This window comes from Lactuca virosa, chromosome 7 (genome assembly GCF_052849685.1).
Source record: "Lactuca virosa cultivar CGN04683 chromosome 7, Lactuca_virosa_CGN04683_v6, whole genome shotgun sequence".
Lineage (NCBI taxonomy): Eukaryota > Viridiplantae > Streptophyta > Magnoliopsida > Asterales > Asteraceae > Lactuca > Lactuca virosa.
In genome coordinates, this window is record NC_136432.1 from 203,828,388 (window position 1) to 203,849,738 (window position 21,351).

The 21,351-nt window shown below is 40.7% G+C and overlaps 1 protein-coding gene across 1 annotated transcript; it reads left to right on the forward strand.

Annotated features, from left to right (window-relative positions):
• The first annotated feature begins 1,435 nt into the window (after positions 1–1,435).
• Positions 1,436–2,850, forward strand: LOC145124753 (major pollen allergen Art v 1-like). Its single transcript, XM_079060210.1, has 2 exons — positions 1,436–1,548; positions 2,259–2,850. Exons 1-2 carry the CDS (start codon positions 1,482–1,484, stop codon positions 2,657–2,659), a joined length of 468 nt encoding a protein of 155 aa, XP_078916336.1. The 5' UTR covers positions 1,436–1,481; the 3' UTR covers positions 2,660–2,850.
• The last annotated feature ends 18,501 nt before the right edge of the window (positions 2,851–21,351 follow it).

Consider the following 21,351-nt stretch of genomic DNA (forward strand, 5'->3'; position numbering starts at 1 on the left):
AACATTTAGTTATGTTACTTACACTATTGTATACATGTCTTGATGGATCCCTTTAACTATCTTGGTTAAAGTATGATAGGTATACCTGTGTTTCAATTATATTACCTGAGTAACATTCACTTATCAGAAAATTTTATATGATGATTAGTTATTTCCAACCTTTTATGCAACTATACATCTCCTTTAATAAGCCAAATGGCCACTACTGATGCAATCCCATTTGCAATTTTCAAACTTACCTTTGTGAATGGCACAAACACATTACAATTGTCTAGAGATAAAATAAATTGTGGAGTTTTCTTATGTTGATTCCTAAAAAGGTTAACTAGTGAGCATAGAGAGTTGAACCAAGAGCTAAGCGAAAAAATATCGATGGCGATTTAGAAATATTCCATGGGGTATACGGACAAAAGTAAAGGCCAAATCATATTGAATGCGATTTAAATATATTCCATGAGGTACACGGGCAAAAGTAAGGGTCTATATGCACATTAAGTTATTGGTTACACATATATATAAGTTTGTGCGATTATTAGTTTTTGTAGTAGATTTTTTGTTTCATGGAATTTCATAATCATTTGGAAAATATGAGTTATTTTCACTAATAATCATATAAAGTTAGAAAAGACTAGCAAAGTGTAGTTAAACACTTAAATACATAAAATACATATATAAGTGATGATATTACAGATGACCAACCTTCATTTGAAATTAATATAAAATAAAAACATAAAAAAAGACACTCCAGAATGTTATTCCGGCATAACTAGTCTGGAATTCCAAAATTTACTTTGGAATGATGTGTTCCGGAAAATATTGTCATTTTACCAGAAAAAAAGATATTTTTAATAAAAGAAATATTTATATTAGTTAGATTAGTGAATCTCATTATTATTATTATTATTATTATTATTATTTTTATTTATTTATTTTTTATTTTTGTTAGTTTAACATTCAACGTTACTTTTTAAATATAATTTTTTAGTGTTTTTTTTTTAATTTTGAAACGACAAACTAGCTAACCTGTTTGTAAATATCATATATGTCTTTTAAAAGACCTGAATCAATGACCTCTCATTTGAGAGAGTCATACGTTACCGTTAGGCCAAATACCATTTTGGTAACTCGTGTATATGTTCTTAATAATAAACTTATAGTCACGAAATAATAATAACAATACTAACACATGACTACTTTTATATAAAAATACAACAAAAAAAATCCTTATTATGAAATTAACTTCTTGAACATTGTGGCTTATTTTTCCAACTAATCTATTTTTTTTTTCTTTTTTTAAATGAAAAAATATACATCATTATCAATATCAAAAACACGTGTGGATGCCATGTCATTTCTTGATTTACTTTTTTAAAATTTCGGGTAATCTTCGCTTTTGCTCCTTCTCTTATAAATAGTTCAATCATTTCGACCTCTCTTAGGCGAACTCGTAGCTAAGTGTCATTCATCTTCGTCATAACTAAATGATGGGAAGAAGTTCAGTTGGGTTTTTTGCATTCCTTCTACTCGTCTTCGTTTTTGCTATGTCAGGTGCTGAATCAAACATATTTTGCTCTCTTAGTTTTCCGATTAATTGCTTTTTTAACGGCATAACATTTATTAAGAATAGAGTGGTGCTATGATAAAGAAAAAACAGAAAGAGAACCTCCTTATATCTTTAATGTTTTTCTTAAAATTTACTATATTCCGTATTTTGTGATGGAAAATCTGCCACTCAAAAGCCTCGGTATCTATTCCCTCGCAAACCATGAAGTAATAAGTTTATAATAAATACAAGAGATTTTAATCAAGAACGACTGATTTCTTGCTTTCGGTTTTTCTCTTAGCCTCGTGATAAGAATTATTTAGTCATTTTCATGTCTTTTTACTTGCTTAGATTAAAAAAAGCTACATTGTTATACTTAAAATAGGGAAAAAAAATGTCATAGCGGTTTTGTCTTCGTTGTAAGGTGCATTATTATACTTAAAATAGGAAAAAAAATGCCATAGCGGTTTTGACTTCCATGTAAATAATATTACTCAGTTCTCCTTCCAAAAATGTAAAGGTTTTGCAAGGTAATAGTACTCGGCATAAGATAAACGACAGAAGAGTAACGAAACAACTTTAATGGTAAACGAAAACTTATTATATACCGGATTAATAGTAGATGAGTATTATACGTATTTTTCATTTCTTCTACTTAATATCTCAGCTAACTAAATTTCTGTTAACTAAAATCCATTTGAAATGGTGTGAATAGAAATCACGACTGTGAAGGCGAAAGTATGTGAAAAGCCAAGCAAGACCTGGTTTGGGACTTGCAAAGACACAGCCAAGTGCGACAAGCAATGCATAGAGTGGGAGGATGCAGAACATGGAGCTTGTCATCAACGCGAAGCGAAATATATGTGCTTTTGCTACTCCAAATGTGGTCCCAAGGCATCTCCTACTCCTCCCTCTACTGCTCCCCCTGGGAATGGGGCACCCACACCGAATCCTCCAGGACCTCCTGGAGGCGGGCAACCACCTCCGGCGGAAGGGGGACAGCCACCTCCGACGGAAGGGGGACAGCCACCTCCGGCGGAAGGGGGACAGCCACCTCCGGCGGAAGGCGGACAGCCACCTCCGGCGGAAGGTGGACAGCCACCTCCGAGCATTTGATTGGATGCTTGAACAGCAAGCATTAGATGACTATAAATAAAGAGAAATTGCTTCCGATGAACATATGAGCATTTTCTAAATTAAAAGGTCTCTTGTATCGATAATACATAGCTCGTGATTCCCATGTATAACTGTTTCAATGATTCAATAAATTTTCTATCATAATAATTAATAACCTTCCGAGAATTAAATAGACAACTTGAATATTATTTGATTAATCGTTTCGATATTGGTTTTCCTATGATTTAAAATGTCAAAATAACAATCTTAAATAACAGAAAAAAAAATTGAAATGTATAAAAATCACTTTAAAAGGTAATATAGATTGCATTTTGTTAAAAAAAATATTATTAACAACTTCAATTGTATTAGAGTCATAACCATCACTTTCTCGGTGTTATTTCTGCCATCATCATCACTTTCTTCCTCCTCATCTTCAGAGTCTTTAACAACTTCAGTTGTATTAGAGTCATAACCAGCTTGTTCCTCACAAGATGAAGAATCCCCCTCATAAACATTCTCCCTTTCTTTGGCATCAACAATGGACCCAGTAGAAGGGGTACCGGTTGATTATTGCGTAGGTGGAGGAGGTGGTAATGGATTTGAGGGAGGTGAAGATGGTGGTGGAGGATTCGAGGGAGGTGGAGGAGGAGGTGGTTGAACAAAAATTAAAGTATTAGGGGGTAACACAACCTGTTTAATTTTAGCAACGCCAGCTTCAAGATGTGCCAATCAATACGCAAAGAGTTGAGACAATCCAATCAGTGTATTAAGTGTTATAAGGATCTAGTTGTTAAGGTTTTGATTAGGTTATACAAGAGGTAGAGAATTTTGATAAAAGGGTGTAGCTGAATCAAGGGAACCAACATCAATATTCAAACCTTCAGCTTGTTCAAAATCAAGAGATGGATAACTACCCTATGCACCATAGGAGGATGATGAAGACTTGAAGTATATATGATTGTTGAGACATGGTGGAGACACATGTGATGTAGCTTGAAAAGGACGCACTGCAATAATAGGAGAGTCAGATGACGATAAAGATTCGGTAGCATACCTAGTAATATCAGTGTTAGAGTCTTCATAATTGTCATTTGCCTGAGTTTCTTCCTCGGTTTCTTCTTCATCTTTATTATTTTCAGCATCATCATCATGGTCTTCACTTTTAGGCTCAGTTAGTTCTTTATCTGACATTTCATTAACAGGGTCCACAATTGGGTTATGAACTCTTGGGTCAGCAGTGTATGGTTGATCAATCCACTTAGCCATCCACCAAGTAATAATTGGATGTAGTGGCCTGATTCCAGAAATCGGATGAAAACTTCAAGACCCTTGTTCTTGAATTTTGAAGAGATGACATACCATCCGCAAATGTTGGTTGCCTTGATCACAATTATAGTGTTTGGTGGTAGTTGAAGCTTTTTGAACATTACCAATCAAAGTGTAGGTGTAGAGAGTCGTGGGAGATCTTGAGGATTAGTGTTTAGCTATGGGGGTTTTGGGAATTTTTCCAAGGAAATGGTTTGAAACAATAATCATTTGAAGAGAAGATGAATCAATATATAAGAGGGAATTGTAATCGATTTGAAGATGGTTGGCGTATGATGATGAGCGTGTCAAAAAAAGTATTCAGATTTCTCGTTACCCCTAAAGTTAATCATAATGTTCCTTATTTGATTTAAAAATAACCTCTGAGGTCTCTTTGGCAAGTCAACATTGATATTTGTGATGGTATATGTGATGAATCAGCAGGTGAATTTGCAGCGGAAATTGCTAATGAATCATTAGTTAGAAATCACGCTTTTGAACATTTTTTTAGTAGGAAAGGATTGGTGGTAACATATCCAATCTATGGTGATAATAGAGAGGGCCAGGGACACTAAGTGCATGATTTGTCTCACTTACATATGGTTTAATAAGAAGATTACAGATGACTACGACAGAGATTGTTGATGTCATAACCCAGTCTATAGTAACAATAGAGAAGGATCAAGGAAATCAAGTGCAAGGTGTATCATATGCTGACTATAGTGTCTATAGACAGGCACATACAACTCTTTGTCTTAGAGGACCAGACAAGTATCTCTTACGCTGTAGAAATTGCTATCAGTGTAAGCCACAAGGATATGCACATGGATCCAACAAAACATTTAGACTTTGTACATATAACAAGCATGCTTCCAGGGAGAGAGGTTTGTAATATAGTAGAGAATCAAAAGTAACACACTCATGTCTTTGTAGGGTTTTTCTTTACTTTTGGGATACTTAGAGAGATTTAGTCACATTCGACAAAATGCTTCCACTTAACTAATGTGATGAGATACTTAGAGAGATTTAGTCACATTCGACAAAGTGCTTCCTCGAACAAAAATGGATAAAGAAGTTATAGTCAAAATCTTGTAAGATTACCATCAAATTGTAATATTTGCGTAACAAATCATGTGAAAGATATTCTACCAGAGGAATTAAGTAAATAATGATGTGATGTTCCTGTAACATTCTTTTTCAGGAAAAATAAATGTTGTCTCGAAAATACAAATTCGATTCAACTTTTCTTTTTCTATAAAAGGATGAATCATTCATCTTCATTTGCACATCATTTTTGACAGAATTTTTCACTGGCAAAGATGGTATTTCGGATTGGAGATAAGGTAGAGGTGATGATGTGTGAGCAAGGGTACAAAGGTTCTTATTATCCAGGAATGGTGATAAGGGTCAAGGAAGAGAGATATGTGATAACTTTTGACAATAATATCAACAAAAATAGAGTGAATTTTGCAATATGAGGCACAACTTGATCAGCTTAAGCCATTCCCTTCAGAAATACTTGTCAACTTGAGGGAAGGAGATGTAGTTGATATGAGATACAACAATAGATGGTGGTTAGAAGACTTGTATAGAAGAAAGAAAACATATGCCTAGTCCATTACGATGCAAGAAACTAGTTTGGGGTTTTTGATGAGAGGGATGTTCGAGTGCATCAAGAGTGGATCAATGTTCCTTAAGGCCATTGGAAGTAACTGAAATAATCTTTGTAATATGCAGAAAATTATGAATGTAAAATTTGTTTTGGAGATTTATATAAACATTTTATTTTAGAAATTCCAAGAGAGACGAGAAAAATGATAAAAACATGAAAAGTAGTCTTTAAGAAATCACACAAAGTACGATACATTGTAACTTTAAAAGAAAAAAACCATACAACATTTAGCGAATGCCAGGTTCATTAGTGATTCACTTAAAATATGTTTATAAAAAAATATCAGAGAGATGACACAAATAAGAGAGATCCACAACTCAATCTGTCCCTCCAGTATCCATCAATGTCGTTATATTGTCTTATTGGGTGATTGTAGGGCCATCTTCCTTAACATAATCCTTCAAGGGAAACTTGAATCCTTTCATATGCCTAGAAAGTCTATTGTACAAAAATTTAATATGCTTTTGATCGTACATTACTTATGAACAATTAGAACACTTTATGAACCCATTTTGCAATGCTTTAAGATTTTGCAGTGTTAAATATTTCATAACACTTAGTAAGGAGATTGTTAAGAGTGTTATCCCTTTTGATCCATTTTTCATTTCGAATCAGGATATTATCAACCCTTTTTGAACCTTCCAGAAAAGTACATTTAACCACTTTATGAGAAGGGTCACCATATCTATAGCACTTTCTAATTCCAAATTTATTTTTCTTCTCAACAAAAAACTTATGAGATTTGCTTTTCCAAGTGTTTGGAACACATTCTTTTTCTTGAAAAACTTTTTGTTTTATTCTAGAGACACGTGAATTTCTATCAGTTGTACAAGATGAGTCATACGCGTTGAGCTAGATTCGGCGTCATAATCATTGGTCGTACATTCATGAAATTCAAGAAAAGCATCATTAACAGCATGGATTTCACCATTTGAGATATGAAACTTTATCAAAATGGGAATGTTGGTTTTAACATACTCACAACCAGTAGGTTAGAGTAGGTTAGACAGAGGGATCAGTTGTAGTTAATTGGGTGATACAAGTAGTGAGACCATCAGTGTTTGTTACATAATGTTTGTCTATTTGGTCTTGATAATTTATAAATTCACTACTAACAAAGTTAGTCTTATATTCATTTAATAAGCTTATTAGTAGTCGGAAAACAAGGTTCGATTTCAATTTGTTCAAAAGTTTGAACATCATCTTCAATTTTGTCATCGATTATGGAATTTGATCATTTACAATTTTGGTGGTCTTGACATGAGAATGAGCGTAATTATTAATTATTTTTTGATAGTTTTCAGAGATCTTTTGAGCAGTGTCTTTAATACTGATGAATTCATGATTTGTAAGTAATACTTGACGGAATTTAGAGCTCCTCAGTGAGAGACACTTCTCAGTGATAAGCAACGTGTTTAAATATTTAATTTTGTTTTAAGGTGTTTAAAGATTTAATTTTGTTTTAAGTTCCACTTCTCCTGATTGTATTTAGAGAGGTCAAGATGTAAATATTTAAACATTATTATCTTTTAATTATTAGAGTAAATCACAATGTGTTTAACCTGATACACGGATACGGAGTCCCAATTCTAATCCATAGAATCTCTAGCGGCATTAGACATGTCAGCTTCGAAAGTGTTGGTGCTGCTGTTGGATGACAGATCCATGATTGTCATTAGGCATTTATCCTTTCCCTTGACATCTTCATCAGAATACTCTTCTTCTTCAACAAATTCCTTCTTTTCAGCCAAAAGAACTTTAGAATCTAGGTTTTCTTTTTAAGAGCAACAACTAGTCTTTTGAACTTGAGCTTATACAACTCTTCTTTTGAGTCATTCTTCCTTAGCTTGCAATCTCTTTCAAAATGATTGGCACTTCCACAATTGAAACATTTTTCGGCATCTTTCTTCTCAGTGACAACGTTCTTGGAACTACCAGCGTCAAACTTTCTTGACACTGATGAACCAAAGTTAGATGTCGACGAAAACACGTACTCACAAGTATAAGAGGTCATGCAAGTAATACAATTGTAAAACCAGATATCGTACCCACATAGACTATCTATTTTAAAGGAAGATAAATCATGTAATTGTTGGTTGAAAATGATTTGTTTTGAATAAACTAATGAAAACTAACTTTTTAAAACTAAAATAAAATAAAATTATCAAAGAACTCATAATTCGAAAGTAAACTAAAGGAAATTCAGTAACACAATACTAGAACCAAAGTGACTGTAGAAGCAAACACACAATTTGGATTTAGCAGACAAGAGAAAAATGAGATTTAGTTGAATTTTACGGGTCCATGATTCATTTCACACAAATGTAATTGTAATAAATTTGCTAACACCATCTAAAGTCATCAATTACCTCCCGGTCTCATGATTTGATTTAAAATCACTCACTCATATCTTTTTGTAGTTCATGAAATTAAAAAGCATTAAGTTTAATGGTTTTGTTAAAAGTGCACCAACAAACGTCTATGTTAGTTTTAAGTGGATTTACGAAATCACACACTCAAATTATATCCCAACCAAAGCTTCTCTCGAAGTCAATACTTGCAAATAATTACAAAATGAACTTCAAATTAACATCTAACACCTATTATTGGCCGAATAATAAATGTTCAATTAAGTAATCGAAATTCTTAAAATAATTTGAAATTAAACACACATTTAAACATCAAATAATTACCATATAGTATCATTTAATTTAAACATCATTTTTTTCAGAAATAATTTTATTTAGCAAGAAATAATGATGTTAGACATGATAAATATAAGTACTCACCTTAATTTCTTGTTGCCTTCTTTGATGTGTAACCCAACTAAAGAAAATGTCAGCCCAACTTCACATCCCACAATAAAATGTAGCTAGTCCACAAGAAGAGTGGTATCCCACAATAAGAGCCCAACGCTTTGCGTCTGTATGAGACGGCAGTGGCACCCGACTCGATTAACACTCACCAAAAGTAAAAAAGAATCGTAGCCACTCCCCTTCGATTCTCATAATCCGATCGACAAACACAGTCATCCAAAATCGCACCCTCCTTCTCCTTCTTCTAAATACGATCACACCTTCTCTCTCTTTTTCTACTTTCAGTCGAGTTGTAGATGTTTGTAGGTGTGGGTTCTGAAAAAGGCGATGAAGGCTGATCTGTGATAGTATTAATGGCGATGCTAGGTGTTGGCTGTGGTGATCTCGGCGGTGGTTTGGTGGAATGATTGGTGGTGAGGTGCGTGAAGGTGTGTGATTGTTGCTGAGTGGAAGATGGTGGTGATGATGGATTGAGATGATGATCGGTTCTTTGGAGTTGGAGATGTATCTCGGTGATGGCTAGATGCTGTAAATAATGTTAACAGATGAAGATGGTAAGGTTTGTCGATGGTGGGGCTGTCAATTGTTGTTTTGGTTGTAACAGCTGGCTAATGGTGGTGGCTGGAATGGATGGTGATTATGGTTATTGGATTGATGGTGTAAGGTGAAGATGGTGAAGGTGGACGAATGGTGAATGTTTGTGTCGGGGTTCAGGAAAGTGTGTGAAGGAGAGATTGTGGTGGTGATTGGTGGCTGATTTGGAAGGTTGATGGTGGGGCTAAGAAGGGATTGTGGAGTGGAAGCTGTGGAGGAAGTTGTATAAGGTCAAATCGGGTCAAAGCCTCAAAGGGTTGAAGGATGGGGTGAATGGTGAAGATCTTTATGCAGCCACAAAATCTCTTTCAATCTTCATTGACAATTGCAAACTTTTATCTTTTAATCTGTTTTCTTGAGTTTTCTTGAATCTGCATGCATGAGTAAGAGTATATGGTATGGTTTGCCTCCAAATCCACAATGTTATTGTCTACGTGGAGGGCCATAACGTCCTTACAAAGCAACGAACACTGCCCCCTCTTCTCGTTAAGGGGCTTCCTGTCGTCGTTACCACGACACAGAATTGTGGCCGTTGGAGAGCTTTTGACAGTTGGGAACGTATTTCACTAAAAAATAAATAAATAAATAAATATTTTTCAACTATAATGACAACACATTTAACTCATTTTTTTACATAATTTTTTTCTCTCTCTATATATTATAAAATTCGGTACTTTATTCAACCAAAAATATAAAGCAAAACCCAAACACCCATCTACCAAACCCAAACACGACTTCTCCTATCGCATTTGCCGGTTACAAAAATTATTTGAACCTTCTACCGTCTTAGAGTTCACCACAAATCTCATAGCGTGGAGCCTCTTTCAATCCCGCTTCATCTCCAATCCAATTTCCTACCTCACATTACATTCACCAAAATCTTTTTCGGCAAAACCCAAATTTACAACAAAACCATTTCCCGACTTTCTCTTCAATGTCACAAACAACCATCCAACCACCACCACCAACACAACCATCAGTCGAAACGCAAGCGGGAAGTAGTAGGAGAGGGAGATGGAGAGGGGAAAGGAAAGGGAATGCTATTGCAATTGCAACGGAAAGTGAGGAACCTCCACAATGGTGGACATCGGAGGAGAAACATGCTTTGGCGGAAACATGGTGTGATACTTCAAAAAACGAAAATTATGGAAATGGTATGAAGAAAGGTGCCCATTCACAGGCGGTGCTCAACAAATTCCACAATATCTGGAAGAAAAAATCATATCGCAATACCGACATTCTTGCTAGAAAATGGAGTCAAATAAATAAGCGATGTACAAAATTCAATGGTATTTACAACAAGATTTGGTCGCTACAGTAAAACCGAACCAAGGACATTCCCATAGTTATTGTGCACATTGTCCACTAGTGAGCAATGCTCTGTAACACCAACAAACACATTGCTTATTTCTAAATACCCAAAATAACCCTGAAATCGAACACTACCTAAATCATGGGAGTTGCTGCGAGTAGATCCGAAATTGATTAAAACTTTTTCGTCGTCGAATGTTCAATCAAATATGTTTCGAAATTCAAGTTTGTTTGATGTTTTTAGACACACAGACTCACATTAACCATAACGCCGACACCGATGAGATTTCGGATGACATCGTGGAGATCTCTCTGCCACGACGACCGACAAGACGTGACAAAGCGAGATGCGCTGCTCCAAAACATGTGGAGGGACTTGAGACGAAAGCAAGAGACATGGCGTAAATGAAAGTGAAGTTTGATGAGCACAACTTTCTTCAAAAAGAAAAAAAATGAGTTGAAACGTCGACATTGGTACTTCCTTGAAAGGCAAGCGTGGAAGGAGAAGGAGCAACACGAACAAGAACAAATGACGAATTAGTTGTCAATTCTTTGGGCTAATGAGGAGGGTTTGGCAACTCGAGATCTTGAAGTGCTACAACTAATGAAGGAGAAAATTAGGGTCACTTATTTGGGCAATTAGGACTATGGTTATGTTAGATTAATTTAAATGTCAGGTTTTTTTTTTTAGTTTTTAAATGTGATGTTTTTTTAGTTTTTAAATATTATTTATGTTTAAAATATTAGTTTTAATTAAATATTATGTTTTATAAAAGTATATTTGTTTTTATAATTAAAAAAAAAAGAAACTCGAATTTTTTTTTTAAATAATGGAAATTAATGGGTGTTATAGCATGTTATAACATGGTGATTATTTCTTTAACTTGTTATAACAATAATGGTGATGTGACATGTGAGATGACAACACAATGATGTTATAACACGTTGCATATACCCAATGTCTTAAGACACCATAAAACAATACATAAAGTTTCCCCTTGGCTTTGACTTCTAACCATCCACTTCAAACTTTGTTTATTTATTTTGTCCGATAATTGATGGGAGATCATAATGAACTTGAACTTGAACTTGTCTAATGGATTTGAATTGGGCTCACAAAATGATTTTGAATGAATTTGTAAATAACTCGTTTGAGACTCTCCTTTTATCTTTTAATTTGATGGACTTCTACGTATATATTAATGAAATGGTTGATAAATATTGTTATTAAGATTGCCTCTTCAACTAAATTCGAAGATTTTCACAATTAAAAATATCCTTGATAAATCTTGTGTGCGTGAACCATATCCGTCAATTCTTTAAAAACTTCCGACTTTATAAAAAAAAGTCTAACTCACATCATCCTTGTCGAATAGGAGATAAGGAACCCACCAAAACAGGTCGTACTTGCTTTAACAAGTGAAAATAGATCCCTCAATTCATTATAAAAATAATATGGACTTCATGAAAAGAAGACCAACTCCAACCAAAAACTATGGAATAGGAGGTAAGTAACCTATGAAACACACGTTACACTTGCAATAACAAGTGAAATGAAAACTATCTATTCAGTTGCAAAGCACAACGTGCTATATTTTGATTTTCATAAAACGAAAACCAACTCTCACCAACCAGTTTGAATAAGTGGAAGGGAACCTGAGGGACTTGAGTTGCACTTCCGATGACAATTGGTGATGTAGACATTCAATTCATGTCGTGTACCTTGTAAAATTAAAGCTATAAATGAATTTCGTGAGATGAAAACAAACTCCCACCAATATCCGTTGAATAGGCGGTGGAGACCTAAAAAACTTAGGCGAACTTGTAAAAACAAGTTAATGAGCCCTCAGTTCCTTAAGAAATTTGGACTTAATAAAAGGAAGCCCAACTCGAACCAACCTATCGAATAGGCAATAAGGGACCCATCACAGCAGGTCAATCCTAAGAACAAGAAACATCAACCACGAGATTAAACATTCATCACAAAATTTAACGTAAATTTATCTTTTTAAGCTTAAAAATCTTATAAGAATTTTAAAATTGGGGGTAAAAATAAGCTTTTTAATTCATTAGTAATCGTAAAACGAGCACTAAACATTATATTTTCTTGATCCATTAAACTTCTTTCCTTCTTCAAACTTTTCAAAATGCTTCACAATCATAGCAGCATTTAAAGCGAGTTTAGCATAGTTTCATCTTCAAAATCAGCATGTTCAGTTTGTCACTATCACTGTTGGGAGCATGGCTTGACTTTTTTGAGAATAAGGTAGAAGATCTGTCCTTCAAGCTATCGTTCATGATCTCCTTGAGCAAAACCTTGGTTTCTTCATGATTGCGTAAATTTCCAAACAAGCTCTGTTGTAACATCCCAAATTTTGAGTCCAAAAATTTCATTTTAATTAATTGATTATAGAAACATTCATAAGAAAACTACGTAAAAATATATCATTTTGTAAATCGATATATCATGTCTGAAAACCCAAATCACAAAGTAGTAACATGTCAGAGTACAATCCCATAATATCTCAATTGCGGAAACCCATGCGTGTGTATATGATGTGCCGCTACCGTGCCAGCTCCTTCCCCTTCGCTGAAGAGGTACCTGAAACCAAAACTGTAAACTGTAAGCACGAAGCTTAGTGAGCTCCCCCAATCGTACCACATACCATACAATCATATAGCATACATACTGCCGGCCAATTCTGGGGTGCCCGACCTACCCGGTACAACCATTCTAGGGTGCCGACCTACCCGGTACGGCCATTCTGGGGTGCCGACCTACCCATGTCAAGCCATTCTGGGGTGCTGACCTACCCGTCGGTCCTAATAACCAACCCTCGGGGACTATTCCACCCCCTACCGCTACTATCACATATATCATAACATAAACATAGTATCAGACATTTCTGGGGTGTCCGAACTACCCTTCGGTCGTAACAACCGAACTTGGGGACTATTCCCCTCCTACTACCACTATCACATATAATATATCATGCCAGCATATAAACATATCATCACATAGTGTCAGACATATCTGGGGTGCCTGACCTACCCTTCGGTCCTAACAACTGAACTCTACTACTATCACATATAAGATATCATGCCAGCATACAACATATCAGGTAGTAGCAAACCTAGATGATATCACAAAGACGATCATCTAACATACAACTCCTACTGGTGGGCCGGCATTGTGGCCGTAGACTCACCGCTATTACAAGGTAACTCACCTCGTACGAGTAGCTGCTGATAATCTATGCGTGAAATCTCTGTCTGCTGCTGCTCCGGAAATCCTCCGGCTATAATCCCCACAAAACACTCAGTCAGAATCTGATATCTACTCTTAGGGTAAAATGACTATTTTACCCCTGACCAAGTCCAAGTCAAAGTCAAAGTCGAAGTCAACTTCCAGTTGACCTGACTTGCCGAGTTGGGCCGCCAACTCGTCGAGTCCCTAACCTTTTAATTGTCCTCATCCACGTCTCTACTCGTCGAGTTTAGAAATGACTCGACGAGTTCTCCTTCTATACGAGCATCAAATGAACCTTCATCCGACTCGTTGAGTTGTATGAACAACTCGTCGAGTTCATCCTCATCCTAAGAACCAGTCCCGTCCTCGACTCGCCGAGTTGTATGAACAACTTGTCGAGTTCATCTTCAAGAGTTGGGAGATTGCCTTGGACTCGCCGAGTCTGTTCATACACTCGCTGAGTCCTATAAACTCCAGGACTATGGCTTAGCCCAATACGTTGGGTCACTCCCCTGGACCCTCTAAAACCTTTACAGCACTCCAAATGGGTCTCTTTGACCCATAACAGAAAAGGGGAGTCTAACCTCAGACTCGCCGAGTCCCAAGAACGACTCGCCGAGTCTTTACTGTCCAAGGCTATTTCTTCGATTTCTGGTGTACAACTCTTTTCCAAAAGATAGATCTGGGTCCCTAAACTCGATCTAGCACGTAAAGTTACGAACTTTACGTGCATGCATGAGACTTTGAGCCTAAAAGGCCCTAAAAGAGACTCTTAAGTTGCATGGGGGCTTCCATGGGTGCAAAAGCAGCCCTTTTCTGCCTTGTAACTCCTTCATGGACCTAGATCTGAAGCCTCAACCCCCAACCATGCTTGCAATCATGGTTGGTCACCAAGAATGGCTTATAAAAGCCTTAAATCTCCCCAAAAAGGGATCTAGCAAATGAACAAGCAAGGTACTGACTTTATACCTTCTGGGAACTGCAAATGATGCACAAACTTGAACTCCCTTGGTCTTCTCTTGATCCCTCTAGGCCCTTCCTTCTTCCTTGTGATCAAAATCACAAAAAATCACCACGAATGCCTTTAGATCTTCACACACACAGTTAGGGTTTGCTATAGGAGGTTTCTGGAAGCAATAGGGACGAAGGGTGGCTGAATGAGATGCTTAAATAGGATGCAAACCCTTAGATTAGGGCTTTGTCCAGTCAGAGTCTACTCGTCGAGTATGGAGGCTGACTCGACGAGTCTGTCATTTAAATCCCGTATCCAATGCGCTTCTACTCGGCGAGTTGGGCCTTCAACTCGCCGAGTCCCAGGCCAAAAATACACAATACTTAAATAAAATACATACTAGGAACCAGGTGCTACAAATCTCCCCCACTTATTTTAGACTTCGTCCTCGAAGTCTGCTACTCGTTCCTGGAACAACTCTGGGTAATGCTCCATCATCTCATCCACCGGCTCCCAAGTCCATTCTGAGCCCTTCCGGTGCTGCCATTGCACCTTCACCAGCTCGATCCTCTTATTCCTCAGATCCTTCGACTTCCGGTCAAGGATCGCCACAGGCCGCTCAATGTAATTCAGGCTGTCATCGACCTGAATATCCTCTAAGGGCACCATTGCTGAGTTGTCCACCAGGCACTTCCACAGCTGGGAGACGTGGAAAGTGTTGTGGATCTGACTGAGTTCGGCTGGCAGATCCAGCATGTACGCCACCTTGCCCACCCGGGCTAAAACCCTGAACGGTCCAATGTACCTGGGGCCCAACTTGCCCCGTTTCCTGAATCGGATGACTCCCTTCCATGGAGACACCTTCAGGAGAACCATATCCCCGACCTGGAACTCCAGGTCTGATCGGCGCTTGTCAGCATAACTTTTCTGCAGACTCTGAGCAGTCTGAAGCCTGCTCCGGACCTGTTGGATCTTCTTTGTCGTCTTGAGCACCACTTCGGTGCTCCCCATGACCCTCTGGCCAACCTCACCCCAACATATCGGGGTCCTACACTTCCTCCCGTTTAACATCTCGAAGGGAAGACGGTCAATACTCGCGTGGTAGCTGTTGTTGTACGAGAACTCAGCCAATGGAAGGTAAATATCCCAACTACCACCGAAGTCTAACACACACGCCCGCAACATATCCTCCAGAGTCTGGATGGTCCGCTCGCTCTGACCATCTGTCTGCGGGTGAAATGCAGTGCTAAAGTGCAGACGAGTACCCAACTCGTCATGGAATTTCTTCCAGAACCTGGAAGTGAACCGTACATCCCTGTCAGAAATCACGGAGACTGGCACTCCGTGTCGAGCCACCACCTCTCGAATGTAGATGTCGGCCAACTTCTCGGCAGAGATACTCTCCTGGATCGGTATGAAATGGGCACTCTTGGTCAACCGATCCACGATGAGCCATATGGAATCCACTCCCCACGCTGTCCTGGGAAGTTTGGTGATGAAGTCCATGGTAACATCTTCCCACTTCCACTGGGGAATATCCAACGGCTGTATCTTGCCGTGTGGCCTCTGGTGCTCGGCTTTGACCTTCCTACTGGTTAAGCATCGCTGCACATACCATGCTACATCCCGTTTCATGCAGGGCCAACAATAGTCGAGACAAAGATCCCTATACATCTTCGTCGCCCCGGGATGAATGGAGAATCGGGATTTGTGTGCCTCCTCCATCAGAACCTGGCGCACACCCCCGTGGTATGGAACCCACACCCTGCGGTGTAGTGTCAATAACCCTCGGCTATCATAGTCGAAGGAGGAAACCTGACCCACTATATGCTCGCTCTTCCGGTGTTCCTCCTTCATGGCCTCCCGCTAGGCCTCTCGGATCTGCTCCAATAGTGGAGTCACTACTATCATCCGCATACAAATGTCTTGGATCGGCGCTGCCTGGCGGCTAAGCGCATCGACCACCACATTGGCCTTCCCCGGGTGGTAATGGATCTCGCAATCATAATCCTTCACCACGTCCAACCACCGACGCTGCCTCATGTTCAGATTTGGCTGATCCATGAGGTACCTCAAACTCTTGTGGTCCGTGTAAATTGTACAACGGACCCCATAGAGCTAGTGTCGCCATATCTTGAGGGCGAAGACGACCGCCCCCAACTCCAAATCGTGCGTCGGGTAGTTCGCCTCGTGAGGCTTCAACTGCCTCGAAGTGTAGGCGATGACATGTCCTCTCTGCATCAGTACTGCGCCCAAACCCGTAATAGACGCGTCACAGTACACCACAAACTCCTCTACGCCCTCTAGCAGGGCCAAGATTGGCGCCTCGCAGAATCTCTGTCTCAGTGTCTCAAATGCTGCCTGCTGCTCAGGCCCCCAACGAAAGACTACGGCCTTCTTCGTCACCTGCGTCAAGGGTACAACTATCTTGGAGAAATCCTGGATGAATCTCCGATAGTAGCCGGCTAATCCCAGGAAACTCCAAATCTCAGATGGAGACTTCGGAACCTCCCATCTCATCACGGCCTCTACCTTCGCCGAGTCGACCAAAATACGGTTCTGGTTGACAAGGTGCCCAAGAAACTGCACCTCGCGCAACCAGAACTCACACTTGGAGAACTTGGCGTACAAGCTCTCCCTCCGCAGAGTCTCCAACACCTCTCTCAGATGCTCCTCGTGCTCCACCTGCGTCTTGGAGTAAACCAAGATATCGTCGATGAAAACTATCATGGACCGATCCAGCATCGGTCTACATACGCGGTTCATGAGGTCCATGAACGCGTCAGGAGCATTGGTGAGCCCGAAGGGTATCACCACGAACTCGTAGTGGCCATAGCGAGTCGGAAACGTAGTCTTCTGCACATCCTCCTCTCTGACCCTCATCTGGTGAGAACCCGAGCGCAAATCAATCTTGGAGAACCAAGATGCTCCCTACAACTGGTCAAAGAGGTCGTCAATCCTCGGGAGTGGGTAACGGTTCTTCACCGTTACCTTGTTCAGGTCCCGGTAGTCTATGCACATGCGATGCGACCCGTCCTTCTTCTTGACAAATAGGATCGGGGCTCCCCAAGGCGAACTGCTCGGCCTGATAAATCCCTTATCTAGCAGCTCTTGCAGCTGCGTAGACAACTCCTGCATCTCGGGAGGAGCCAACCGATATGGTGCCTTGGCTATCGGAGCCGCACCAGGGACTAGGTCGATCCTGAACTCCACCTGGCGCTCCGGAGGTATCCCGGGAAGCTCCTCTAGGAACACATCCGTGTAGTCTCGCACCACCGGAACGTCGCTCACCGTCGCCTTACCCGCCTCTCGGGTATCCATAACATACACGACATACCTGGCGCAGCCCTGCTATAGGTAGCGCCTAGCCCTTGCTGCTGAACACACTGTGGGTCCACGCTCTGGCCTCTCACCGTGGATCACTAACTCTCCACCACCTGGGGTCCTGACTCGCACTAGCCGTTGTGCGCAATCTATCACCGCCCTATTAGGGCTCAACCAGTCCATGCCTATAATCACCTTGTTCCCACGCATCGGAATGGGAACCAGGTCTACCAGGTAGCGCTCCTCAAATAACCTCAGTACGCAATCTCTGAAAACTGCTGATGCTCGCACCGATCGGTCATCGGCAATCTCTACCTCTAAAGGGCAATCCAACATGCCCGAAGACTTAGGAAACCTCTTGCTAAGTGCAAGGGAAACAAAAGATCGAGTGGCACCTGAGTCAAACAACACCTGTACTGGGATACCGTTCACATGGAACGATCCTAAACGTATACACAGAGTACATATCAATATCATAAGCATCAAATAAATGAATCTGAGGGAAAGAATCATACCCGTCACCACATCGGGTGCGGCGCGTGCCTCCTCGGTAGTCAACTGGAAGGCCCGGCTCCTCACCACTGGAGCCTCTGACTTGGCCTGCTGGCCATCAGTGATCTGCAGGGTCGCTGGGGCAGGCGCCTTCACTGGCGCTGCTGCTGTCAACTGGGGGCAATTGGCCTTCTTATGGCCCCTCTGGTTGCAGTGGAAACACAACAACTCAGACGTCTGAATAGCGGGTGTAGGGGCGGTACAATCCCTACTGAAATGCCCCGTCTTGCCGCACTTGTAGCAGCCCGACGATCCCAACCTACATGCCCCCTCGTGTGGCCTGCCGCATTTCCTGCAGCGGCCCTGTCCTGACTGGCCTTTCGGCCTACCATCTGATCCCCTGGGCTTCTTCCCCGAAGCCCCACTCACCTGCCCCTCCTCTACCTTCCTCTTCCGGATGTGCTCCAGATCAATCTCCCTCTCCCTTGCCCTGGCAATCATATAATCCAGGGTAGGGCAAGCTGAAAAACTAACATGCTCTCGAATGTCAGCTCGCAACATGTCATGGCAGCGGGTCCTCCTCATGACCTCATCTCCCGCATATTGGGGCACCAGTAACGCCCTCTCCCGGAACCTGGCGGTGATCTCCGACACCGTCTCCGTAGTTAGTCTCATGTCTAAGAACTCCCTAGCCAACTGCTGGAGCTCCACTGCAGGTGCAAACTCCGCCCTGAACAGGGTCGCAAAGTTCGGCCACGTCATAGCCTCAACAGCCGAGGCTCCCAGAGAGTCACCAACTGACTCCCACCAATCTTTGGCTCTGTCTCTCAAGCACCTTGCTGCATATCTCACCTTCGACCCCTCGGGGCGGAAGCTGGTCAACTGTGTAGACTCAATGTATGCAATTCATCGCCTGGCTGCAATGGGGTCCTTCGCCCCCTGGAAATCCGGCGCACCGCTGACCCTAAAGTCCTTAAAGGACAGTGTGCGTGATCCCGACTGGCTGGTCACCATGTCGCTCCTGAACGCTCGGAGGCGATCCTTCATCAGCTCGACAATCCCTTCCTTGATCGACCCAAAGATGACCGGGGTCGCATCAAGGATGCCTCTAGTGATCTCGGACGCGATGAACTCGCGTTGCCTCTCATCCACCGGTTCGGAACCTGTACCCGAACCCGATCCCTCTCCTGAGCTGCCAACTGCTGGCCTCGGACGTAGTACCACCATTCTGCAATACATAATGACGACCGTCAGTGATACTGATACATATAGAGGGATCACATCTATCACAAGTCCCTGGTCTTGCCTCATCCTTCCTCGATTCAAGTACGGATCCTTTGCTTTCAGTAGTACGGGCCCATACTACCTTCCACATCTATCCGTACTTTCCTCAAGAACCGTCTCGACTCCACCAAGTCCCTTCTACTACTACTCTTCTCTGCCACTCTCATCCTAGGCTTGCCCTAGGGTACCTCTGACTTTACCCTAATCAGTCCTCAGCTGCCGAAGGCCTCTTGGTAATGCCAATTAGCCATTACCTGAATACAATCACATGCAACGAGGCCCAGATAATCCTTCGATTAAGGGACTCATCCCTACAACGGTTAGGACTCAAACAAGATCTGCGAAATAGGGTCAAATCCAATCCTTTAAGATTATTCAACCCTAATCACATGTGACTTTAATGTATTCACCTAATAGCTAAATCCCATCGCTCAAAGTCCCAAAAAGCACAAAGCAAGCAGCATTCAGACAAAAGGGAACGATCTCAAGCAATCCTATCCTCATAACAGGAAACTGTACCAGTATACAATGCTAAGCTCATACTATCAGGCATAACCTAAACAGGCTATCCTACTACTATCTACTCAATACTAGCATGCAATTCTCATAAGCTGAAACACATAAAGCAGGCACATAAGGCATCATTCCTAGATCCTTAGTCTTATTCTAGCATGGTGTTCTACTGAAACTGGTAAACATAACATAGACTTGTATGGGTACTTTGGGGAATACTTACTTGAGCTCGGCCGGTCGCGCACATCACACACTTTGTTCTTTCTCCAATCTCTTTTAACTTATCTTTTAAAAAATTATTTTCTTGTAAAAATCTTTTAATCCCTCGATTTGAGTCCAGACACCCCCGGGGGTGTGTCCGAATCCGTCAAACCAGGGCTCTGATACCAACTTGTAACATCCCAAATTTCGTTTTAATTAATTGATTATAGAAACATCCATAAGAAAACTACGTAAAAATATATCATTTCGTAAATCGATATATCATGTCTGAAAACCCAAATCACAAAGTAGTAACATGTCAGAGTACAATCCCAGAATATCTCAATTGCGGAAACCCATGCGTGTGTGTATGATGTGCCGCTACCGTGCCAGCTCCTGCCCCTTCGCTGAAGAGGTACCTGAAACGAAAATTGTAAACTGTAAGCACGAAGCTTAGTGAGTTCCCCCAATCGTACCACATACCATACAATCATATAACATACATACTGTCGGGCAATTCTGGGGTGCCCGATCTACCCGGTACAGTCATTCTGGGGTGCCAACCTACCCATGTCAAGCCATTCTGAGGTGCTGACCTACCCGTCCGTCCTAACAACCGACCCTCGGGGACTATTCCACCCCTACTGCTACTATCACATATATCATAACATAAACATACTATCATACATATCTGGGGTGTCCGAACTACCCTTCGGTCCTAACAACCGAACTTGGGGACTATTCCCCTCCTACTACCACTATCACATATAACATATCATGCCAGCATATAAACATATCATCACATACTATAAGACATATCTGGGGTGCCTGACCTACCCTTCGGTCCTAACAACCGAACTCTACTACTATCACATATAACATATCATGCCAGCATACAACATATCAGGTAGTAGCAAACCTAGATGATATCACAAAGACGATCATCTAACATACAACTCCTACTGGTGGGCCGAC